The sequence below is a fragment of the Olea europaea genome, unplaced genomic scaffold (genome assembly GCF_002742605.1).
Source record: "Olea europaea var. sylvestris unplaced genomic scaffold, O_europaea_v1 scaffold409, whole genome shotgun sequence".
Classification (NCBI taxonomy): Eukaryota; Viridiplantae; Streptophyta; class Magnoliopsida; order Lamiales; family Oleaceae; genus Olea; species Olea europaea.
The window spans coordinates 78394-89257 of NW_019260595.1; the positions used below are offsets into that span (position 1 = coordinate 78394).

Below are 10864 nucleotides of genomic sequence, written 5' to 3' on the forward strand. Positions count from 1 at the left end.
TGTGGAAAAAAATCACTTTCAAACAGGCTCTAAAAGTAAAAGCATAAGCAAAAATCTTGCTAACGGGCTCTATTAACATTTTGAGTTTAACGGCATGAAAATTAGTTACCCGTTTCACAAAACTAAACATGTTATGTTGCGTACAATGTACCAAACATAAATTTCAGCTTAATTACAATTGGATGCAGAAAATAGCCTCGTGACATAGCAGTTCAAGAATGACAAGGAAAACGATCTTTCAAAACACGAGAATTTACAGTTAAAATAATCTTGTCCGTATACTCAAACCGTTTGGATAATGTTTTGTTTCTTAATGCAACAGAATGTCCGATTTGGCCCGTGAACCCTTCCACTCTCTCTCTCTCCCCCTCACACAACCACTAACGAACTCTCCAACTGACTTCTATATAACAGGGACCAGCTTCGTCATTTCCAACCAATTAGTTTTTACGAGTGTAGAAAATATATAATGGCTTCTTTAAACATGCACTTCTTATGCTTGACTCTTGTCTTGCTAGTTTCATATACTTCTGCTTTCACTTCTCATGATTATTCAAGTGCTCTTGAGAAATGTATTCTCTTCTACGAGGGACAGAGGTCGGGGAAATTACCGGCTAACCAGCGTCTCACGTGGAGAGGCGATTCCGGCCTATCGGATGGCTCGGGTTTTCATGTAAAACTACTTGTCCACTACTCATGTAATAATATCAAGTACCATCATAATGTTTGATGAGAAATGGTGCTCAAATCTTCATTTGAATTGGATTTCTGCAGGTTGATCTTGTAGGAGGATATTACGACGCAGGAGATAACGTCAAGTTCGGCTTGCCAATGGCGTTTACTACCACGTTACTTGCTTGGAGCGTCATTGAATTTGGTAACTCGATGGGGAATCAACTCAACTACGCCAAGGATGCCGTGCGTTGGGGCACGGATTATCTTCTAAAAGCGGCCACAGCCTCCCCTGGCACCTTATTCGTGCAAGTACGAAAAATAATAAGTGCTTAATACTATTAAATAGAGTAAAAAAACAGAGCTCCGAAACACTTCATTTTGCTTACAATGTGGCCTTAATGGAACAGGTGGGAGATCCAAATATGGATCATCATTGCTGGGAAAGACCTGAAGACATGGACACACCACGTAACGTGTATAGGGTGACATCTCAGAATCCAGGTTCTGATGTTGCTGCAGAGACGGCCGCAGCATTGGCAGCCGCTTCTATTGTGTTCAAAGATTCTGATCCAGCTTATTCTGCTAAATTGTTACACACTGCCACGAATGTAAGCAATTTGGTATATTGTTATGCAATACTCGAGAGAACTGGATGCCAAAATAAACAAGATTCTAGTCCTCAATGCAAATTGTAGTGAAGTTCAGTTCAAACCTATGTGCAGGTGTTCGATTTTGCCGACAGGTACAGAGGTTCATACAGTGACTCGCTCAATTCCGTGGTCTGTCCATTCTATTGCTCGTACTCAGGATACCATGTAAGCGAAGCTATTTACGCCTCCTGTCCAGTATGTACTGTCAATATTTGGATAAACAAGCATAATTTTTGAATTCAGGATGAGCTTCTATGGGGAGCATCGTGGCTTCATAGAGCATCTGGAGACGCCTCATATTTGGCTTACATTCAGTCGAATGGGCAAACTCTGGGTGCCAGTGAAGATGACTATTCCTTCAGTTGGGACGATAAGCGCGCTGGAACCAAAGTTTTACTCTCTCAGGTCCTATTATTTACTTGTCAGATAATTCTGCTATGAAAGAGTAAATCAGCAGACTATTAACTGTTTCTACTTTCCTTTCCCATCCATTTACAGGGCTTCTTAGAGAACAGTATTCAAGAATTTCAACAGTTCAAATCACATTCAGACAACTATTTCTGTTCTCTAGTTCCTGGATCACCTAGTTTCCAGGCTCAGTACACCCCAGGTTTGCCTACCCACTAAATTCCTACAAAATATGAGTAAAATGAAGGCTTCTACCGTTGCTCGATTATCTCATGTAGTACAAAATTATTCGACAGGAGGACTTTTCTACAAAGCAAGTGAGAGCAATCTTCAATATGTCACCACATCAACATTTCTTCTGTTGACATATGCTAAGTACCTAAGCACAAACAAAGGAGTTGCCCACTGCGGGACTTCAACCGTGACAGCAGATAAACTCGTGGCGATGGCAAAGAAACAGGTCGACTATATACTAGGCGATAATCCCGAAAAAATGTCATATATGGTCGGGTTCGGGCAAAGGTATCCACAGCATGTCCACCACAGGGGTTCCTCTGTACCATCTGTACGTGAACACCCGGCTCGCATTGGCTGCGACGAGGGATTTCAGTACCTGCACTCGGGATCGCCTGATCCGAATGTTCTTTCTGGAGCCATCGTAGGTGGTCCTGACAATAAGGACAATTTCGCCGATAGTAGGGATAATTATCAGCAATCTGAGCCTGCTACATATATTAATGCTCCATTTGTCGGAGCTCTAGCATTCTTCTCAAGTGCAATGTAACATTTTAGTATGGAGTTTTGAATTTCAGAGGATTTGTGGATTAAAAAGTTACACGATCCCAATCCACTGTCATCATATTTGATATCAAAATTAGCAGTATGTCTTTTAATCCTATCGAGACTATGGAATATTATTAACAATAAAATTAGAGTTACTTCTAATTACTTACTTATTTTTTACTTTCATCATTAAAAACATATATACTTCAAAGCTTACATATTTACTTATAAAAGTAATGGACAGTGTTGGGTGTACAGACTCAGCACCTTACAGGAGTCTTACCGATCCCTCACATGGGGGTGGGGTCGGTTTTTTTTTTTTTTTTTTTTTTTTTTTGGGTTACTCAGCAATTGACACGCGGGGTTACTTGATGTGAGTGAAGGGGTCGAGCCCCACACATTTATTGGCGCGGAGCCCCCAACCCCCATGTGAGTAGTAAGTAATCCGGAGTGTTAAACTCCGAATACCTGCAGCAAAACCTTTTTTTTTTTTTTTTATGGCATCAGGGCCTGCGTGGGACTGACCCCATGTGAGGGGTCGGTAAGACCCCGTGAACGAAGCCCTGTACACATGGCTTTGTTGAAATGTAATTTTATTAAGTTTAATAAAACTTGTACTTGCGGGGGGTAAATATTAATTTTTAGTCCATTAAACTATAATTTGTCTAATTTAATATCAATTGGATCATGAAACTTCAATTATAATTATAATTTTACCACTCAATTATAATTATAATTTTACCACTCTATAGCATGTTACTATCCAAATTGATTAAAATTACTTAATTAGCATCCATACCACATCACATACAACTTAACACTATGTCAAGCCATAAAAATGTTAAAATAAAAGCAACACGTAATTTATCCATTCATTGTAAAGATATTAGTGCAACTTTAATTTAATATTTTCATTTCTAGTGTGCGGTGTAGTGATTGGCCAATTATGTGAGAGATCAATAACATTATGGAATTCAATTGAGCATTTTTCGTCAATTTGAAAGATATTGTGACGGAGTGTTGAATAGTAAATTGATGGAAAGTATGTGGATGAAAAGGAAGGAAATGTTATTGATTTACGTGTAGTATTATTTTAATGAAAAAGTGTGGTTAAAAAGAAGAGAGAAAAATGAATTTTGATAAAAATGGAAATCAAACGGGGAATATCAATTGAGATAAATTAATATTTAGTAACTCAATTGAAATTTAGCTAAATGTTCAGTGACTACGGATGAAATTTACAATAGTTAAATTGAATGGCTAAAAATAGGTTAAATCTATCAATGACCATCTAATTTTATACTTAGTGTCACCCTGATCACCAAATTTGATTTTGTTTTACAATGGTCGCCTAACTTTATACTTAGTGTCATTATAACCACCCAATTTAATTTAATTTTATCATGGCCACCACTTTTTAAAATTAGTGAAAATTGTGGATGGGCGGCTAAAAACATTATATGAAATTGGGTTGCTATGGTAAAATATAAATCAAATTGGGTGAATATAGTGACATAAGTATCCAGTTGGATAGTCATAATATAACAAAATCAAATTGAGTGATGATGATAATGTTAATTATAAAGTTGGATTAACATTGTAAATTTAAATAGGTAAAATTTCGAGTTAATTGTTTCAATGGTCACTGAACTTTGATTCATGAGTCTTTGATTAGACACTGAAATTTAAAATATCGAGTTTTGATCACTGAACTTTGGTTAATGTCTTTAATTGCTCACTGAATTTAAGTCCATGTCTTAGATTGCTCATTGAAACTTTAAATGTCTAATTTTGCCCACTAAACTTTTGAATTTATCATACGTTACTCGCTAGCATAACTATTGAATTTTTAAAAATATCAAGTTTGCAGTCAATAAGGTACAATATTTTTCAAAATTCAGTAAGTAATGTACAATATTTTTCAAAGTCAGTGAGTAATGTACGATATTTTTCAAAGTTCAATGACCAAAACTCGAAATTTTAAATTTCGGTGAGTAATCGAATATATAGACCTAAGTTGAGTGACTAAAACTCGACATTTTAAATTTTAATGACTAATCAGAAACATGAATCTAAGTTTAGTGACCATTGTAACAATTAACTCTAAAATTTCCTATACTTTTTATACCTTAAGTAAATGACGAGTCTCTCTTAAACAAAACACTGTACCAACAAGAGGAAATAGAGAGAGATCGGACTTGGAGAATCCCAACCGACACTTGCCCTTCATGGCCTCGTCTCTCCTTATCCTGTTCTTAGTTCTCATTTCAATCACTTCACACGCTGCCGGCGAGATCCGGTACTCGGAGATCCGATTCGATGGTCGGCCCATAATTCCCTTCGACGAATTCGGGTTCACCCACCGTGGCCAGCTTGAGCTCAACCTCACTCAAATCTCCCTCTCCGGACCCGACCCGTCAACCCTTGACCTCTCCAAAGTTGGGTTCTTTCTATGCACTCGTGATTCGTGGATCAACGTGCTGCAGCAAATCGAGGATGCGGAGATTACGTGCGCCCTTCAATCGGAATCGATTAAGAAAATTTTCGTATTCAATCAACTGCCTAAACCTACTTCCGCGAGCTTTAACCTGCTGTACTCGGAATCAAATGCCGATCAGTACACCCTTGTGTTCGCTAATTGCCTTCCGCAAGTTAAAGTGTCAATGAATGTACGGTCTGTGATGTACAACTTGGAGAATGGAAAGTCCAACCGACGGGATTATTTGTCAGCGGGAAAGACTCTTTTGCCCCGGGTTTACTTCGTATTCTTCTTAATGTATTTTGCTCTTACTGCTGTTTGGATTTATGTTCTATACAAGAAGAGATTGACTGTTTTTAGAATTCACTTCTTTATGCTTGCGGTGCTGATCTTGAAAGCATTGAACTTGTTGTGTGAAGCGGAAGATAAGTCGTATATTAAGCGAACTGGGTCAGCCCATGGGTGGGATGTGTTGTTTTACATATTCAGTTTTCTAAAGGGTATTACACTGTTTACTTTGATTGTTTTGATTGGGACTGGATGGTCGATTTTGAAGCCTTATTTGCAAGATAAGGAAAAGAAAGTTTTGATGATAGTGATTCCATTACAAGTTGTTGCTAATATTGCACAGGTTGTGATTGATGAGACTGGGCCATATGGTCAAGATTGGATGACATGGAAACAGGTGTTTTTGCTTGTCGATGTAGTTTGTTGTTGTGCAGTGCTTTTCCCAATTGTTTGGTCGATTAAGAACTTGCGTGAGGCTGCAAGGACGGACGGGAAGGCTGCTGTAAATTTGATGAAGTTAACTTTGTTTAGGCATTACTACATTGTGGTGATATGCTACATTTACTTTACACGTGTTGTGGTTTATGCACTGGAGACTATCACATCTTATAAATATCTTTGGACCAGCGTGGTGGCAGGGGAGTTGGCAACATTGGCTTTCTATGTGTTCACTGGTTACAAGTTCAAGCCTGAGCAGCACAATCCCTATCTTGCTATTGATGATGAAGAAGAGGAGGCTGCAGCTGAGCAATTGAAGCTAGAAGATGAATTTGAGTTGTGAGTTGCCAATGTGGGTGTATATCAGTGTTGCAGCATCAAATTGGAGAAGATGAGGTAGATGTTGATCCTTTTATGTGAGTTGTGTAGGGCTATTCTATCTTTGAATTTTTATTTTATTTGTGGCTAACTGTTTATTCTTTGAATGTTATCTTCAACCTGTTTATGTAATTTCATGGACTTCTATACTCGTATGTGAATTTTATTGGAGAAAGCAAATATTTTGTGAAATTAAAAATTCTTTGTTGTTAAGATCGGGTGGAGAATATTTTTTCATATGTAATGGTAGTGGTTGCCTGGTTGGTGTCTAGAGTCATTGTTGATGTAAGAGAAAAAAAGAGCAAAAGAATTTGAGAGAGAAATCTAGAAATAATTTTTAATTATACTGCAAATATTCAGCAAGATTAGTTATATGTAAAAAGTTCCGGCAAAAATTATAACTTAGTGAGTTAGCAAAGGGACTGAATTTCCTTCTTGAAGATTATTAATGATTTTAGGAAAGAAATAAGTATTTTCTAATTTTATTCTTAAGATAAGTATGTATTTTTACCGGCAAAAATTACAACTTAGTGAGTTAGCAAAGGGACTGAATTTCCTGCTTGAAGATTATTAATGATTTTAGGAAATAAATAAGTATTTTCTAATTTTATTCTTAAGATAAGTATGTATTTTTAAAATTTAGTGACCCATGATAGGAATTGTTTTCATCTCTAGTAATAAATCTCCATGATTTCCTCCTGACTGAAAAGAACTTGACAGATGGGAATGAAATATTGTCCCAATAGAAACAAATGAGACTCATACGTGCTTTACTGAGGAAATGAACCTATCACATTGAAAACGGGGAATTTTAGTATGCCAAATCCTGCAAATAAGCATCATATCCAAGTCTTCGAAGTGTACGAAATGGGCCAAGTGATTAATCACAAAAATATCATTATTGCTGCATATGACAGTCAGATGTGGATGCTTGTTAGGATTCTCTTTCTCCTGGAAGTCATTTGATAGTTTTTTATTACTGAGTCCTCCAATATGCTGTTGTAATGAGCAGTTGTTGACTTGAAACCATCAATAATGTGATAATTATATGAGGAATCTAGTATGAATTCTCCTCTGCGTTCTGAGCCTTTCCAATTATTGAAAGATGTTGGCATATAATTCTAGAAAAGCAAACTTTCCATTTGTTTGGTTCGTTTTCGAACTGTGCATGTTATGGCAAGAATTTTTTGTGATATTGGATCATATCAAACTGTGCATAGCATGACAAGATTTTTTCTACAACATTGGACCATCTGGATAGATGAGAAGGTATGAAACAAATAGAACTTTAAGCTCCAAAGCCCTTCTAATCTGTTTTTGAAGATGTAAAGGATTTGGAGAGAGCAAGTACAAGCCTTTCCAGTTCCCATACACGTGTCTTCATTTTGACTCTCTTAACTTCCACTTGGGTGTTTCAGTTACAAATAATAAATCATATTATTTATTTCCTCTAAATATACCAGAGTGGTAAAGATTAGTCTTGATAAAAAAATTTAGCATCTGCTTTGGATCATTCATATCAAGTAAAACTTTTTGTTTTATGACTTGTCCTTCAGGCCTATCATGAAGCCTATCTTTATTGATAACAAGCTAGGTGCATGATATAAGTATTGTCATATTGATTGGATGAATCTCATGGAGTCTGAAACGCACTGCGAGTTGTATCTTGTAAGCCTTCTATACCAAATTGCAATATTTCAGCTTCTGTCCTTTTCTTCCACCAAAATTAAGTGCCGTCACCGTTTCCTGTGCCCGCATCCCTCCTCCTCCGCCTCCGCCATGTATGCTTACGCTCAAATCTTTTCTTCCTTTTTTTATCACTTGACACCTTCACCATCCCATTAATTACTATCTCAAGTTCACCCATGCACAGATACAGTGAAGATACCCCCACTTACATATTGACAAATTCATATCAAACATCATCTTGCATTTACATAAAGTGATGCAATCCAATATAGTAAGGAATAAAACTTATTGGAATATGGATTTTTTTGATGGTTGGATTTTTTGTCCTATAAATTTATGTGTTTTGTTTGAATGTTTCGATTATGATATCCTTTATCCTCTGAGGGATTAATGATGATGGTAGCTTCGAGGATGGCTATGCAGATCCATTGGTGATGATTGATGGTGATTGGTTGTAAATGCCTTTGATCTAGGATGTAATGGATAGTGATTTTATATCTTGAGGTGAAGGAAGAGAAAAATCTAACTAGGTAGGTTGGTAGGGAGGTGCTAAATAGATAGAGAAAAAAGAGACACTAAAGATGAGAACTCTTATCATAATTTTCTGAGCCAGTTATGCATTTGTAGAAAATTGGAAATGATAACCTGGATATATTTTTAAATATTTCTAGGTTGCTTGTTATTTAACTATTTTAGGATATCCCATGCATTTAGCTAAGATTTGAAAATTTGTAAAAATAAATCCAAGTAACCAACAAGAACAGACTGGGATTCAAATCCTCGATCTTAACTTTGTTGTGCTGTACCTTCAAGATACTTTTTATTTGTAAAAATACAAACTAAAATTTATTATAAGAGGAAATAATTATACAATATCTATATTATATCTCTCTTATATTTCCTGCCTATTTTAATAAACTTAAATTATTTTTTTAAAATCGATCCTTATTTTAATTGGACACAATAAGGAATATCAGGCTAGATCTGTTCTATTTTCCCTTTTTAAAATTCATGGTCCAAATGGAGTGTGCATGTCCAATTGTTAGCTATGGGAAAACTATACCAATGAAGTTAGTTCATATCTTTTCCCAGGGTGTTGGATGTCCTCTCCTGTACTTGTATTGGCATGATATGTCGTGTTAGTTTATGTGAACCTGACTAATTTCCTGATTAGAGCAGCTTACGTAGAGAAAATCTTGATTCTGATTCACCTTGCTAATCATGGTACTCTAGTTAGCAATCATAAAGAAGTTTTAAGAATTGAAAGATCTTATTTTTTTATTTAGTATATTTGAAATAAGAGGAATCACATTCCATTCTTTGAGTCGGGAGGCTGAAGAATTTGTCATGACTCCCAGTTTACTTGGATGCCAGAGTAAACCTTAAACCAAATATAAATCTGGGCATCACAAATGCTTGTACGGCCCAATTTTTGCTTTTTTTCTTCTTCCAACACATCTTGGATCCTTTTCCATCATGAAATATGCCATAGAAAGTTAGACAAATAAATTATCAAAAGCGAGAATGCTGGGCATCTGCAAGCCTTTCTCCCCCGTAAGTTCACTGTTTCATTAATCTGGAAAGAGGATTGCAACCGTGCCCATATCACTTGACGATAGAGATTTAGGGCCTCTCTCTCTCTCTCCCCCGAATGTTTATCTAGTAACAACGAAAAGTGCGAGAACTTTTTGTTTTCAGTAATGAATTATAATAAAGTGCTCTCTTTCCATTCTATTTAGTACAACAATTTGGTCCACCGGTTGGCTAGTCGAGACATCGATTTATTGCATCCTGTTGGGCATTCTGATTACTACCCACCGTTTTCTCTATCGTTTATTATTTATTGTTTTCACCCAGTTGGGTAATATCCTATCTGGATTGTGACCGGTTTTCTTCTCCTTCACATTTGTCAGTGAGCCACCGTTAGAAGCATTTTTGGCCTTCATCTGAAAATTAAGTGTGGCTGAGGATGTAATGTGTATGCTTTATACAGGAATTAATAGAAACTTTTACCCCCTTGCTAATGGATTTCACGTAAACTTGATTGATCAAAAGGTTATATAGCCTATATCGAGTGATTTTTACTGCATTCTGGTTATTTAGAACAGTTGCTAAAGAACAGAAGCATATTATATTCATGCATTCGAAACAAGTACTAATTCTAGGCTATATCCAGTGATTTATACTGCTTCCTGATTATTTAGAACAGTTATATTTGCTAAAGAACAGGAGCATATTATATTCAGGGTTGCTCTCATTTTTACTGGCAATTGTTAATCGACGTCTGCAGGTTGTGTGCCCCATTATATACTTCACTAACATCGATATATATTCCCAACTCTTTCGTCCTGCTACCAGCGTTGAGTGCCATTGGGAACTTTTCATGATTCTGGAGATATTTGTCTTTCGTTTGTGAGTTGGCTTAGGATGATACGCGACACCGAGAAAATATGCATCGTCTAGCATGTGATTTTGAGTTAATGCATTTAGGTTGATTCTTTGCTATGCGTTGTAATAAATTACTGTATTTTTTGTCATTCTGTACCTTGTTATGTACACAAATTGGCAATCATTTTCTGAAATTAATTCTAGCAGACAAAATTTCCTGCCCACAACGAGCAGGAGTTATAATACCTAATGTGGGTGTGAGCATTTGTTGTTATGTCAGCAGTGGGGGCACCGCATGTTGCCATACCCATAGTGGCCGTTAAAAATCCCGCCCACTGTGGTCTGGAGATCGAACCCATTAATTCTAGATAGAACAAAGTCTACTTTATAACGCAATTATTTTAGCGTAGTAGTGAAGCCCCCACTCAAAATCAAGACATCAAAGCTACATATTATGCCTTAAATCAATAGAATGGTAAATTAAATAGAAAAAAGAATGAAATTCTATTTTAGGGATTCAAGTGCACCTCTGTATACACTGTAAATACTAGTCGATAGAGCCGGTGAACCAGACCAGCTGGTTCGATGCATGGAGTGGAAGGCTCGTATTACCCGACATGAGAGAGAATAATTAGCGTTTCAAGAACCTCACCTGCAAATCAAAAGTAGCATTGCTTTATAAATTGGT

General features: G+C 36.6%; 2 protein-coding genes across 3 annotated transcripts; both read left to right on the top strand.

The window, feature by feature from the left end:
* The first annotated feature begins 426 nt into the window (after nt 1-426).
* On the top strand, nt 427-2678 carry LOC111387565 (endoglucanase 1-like). The gene is made up of 7 exons (XM_023012137.1): nt 427-673; nt 775-984; nt 1083-1283; nt 1398-1490; nt 1569-1730; nt 1824-1935; nt 2030-2678. Exons 1-7 carry the CDS (start codon nt 470-472, stop codon nt 2515-2517), a joined length of 1470 nt encoding a protein of 489 aa, XP_022867905.1. The 5' UTR covers nt 427-469; the 3' UTR covers nt 2518-2678.
* A 1997-nt stretch (nt 2679-4675) lies between these two features.
* Nucleotides 4676-10421, top strand: LOC111387579 (protein GPR107-like). 2 transcript variants are annotated; one of them, XM_023012154.1, is made up of 3 exons: nt 4676-6117; nt 7656-7767; nt 10079-10421. In XM_023012154.1, the coding sequence occupies exon 1, from the start codon at nt 4745-4747 to the stop codon at nt 6062-6064; it is 1320 nt and encodes a 439-aa protein (XP_022867922.1). In that variant the 5' UTR covers nt 4676-4744; the 3' UTR covers nt 6065-6117; nt 7656-7767; nt 10079-10421. The 2 variants fall into 2 exon arrangements, with proteins under 2 accessions (XP_022867922.1, XP_022867921.1); XM_023012153.1 differs by lacking the exon at nt 7656-7767.
* Nucleotides 10422-10864: the final 443 nt, after the last annotated feature.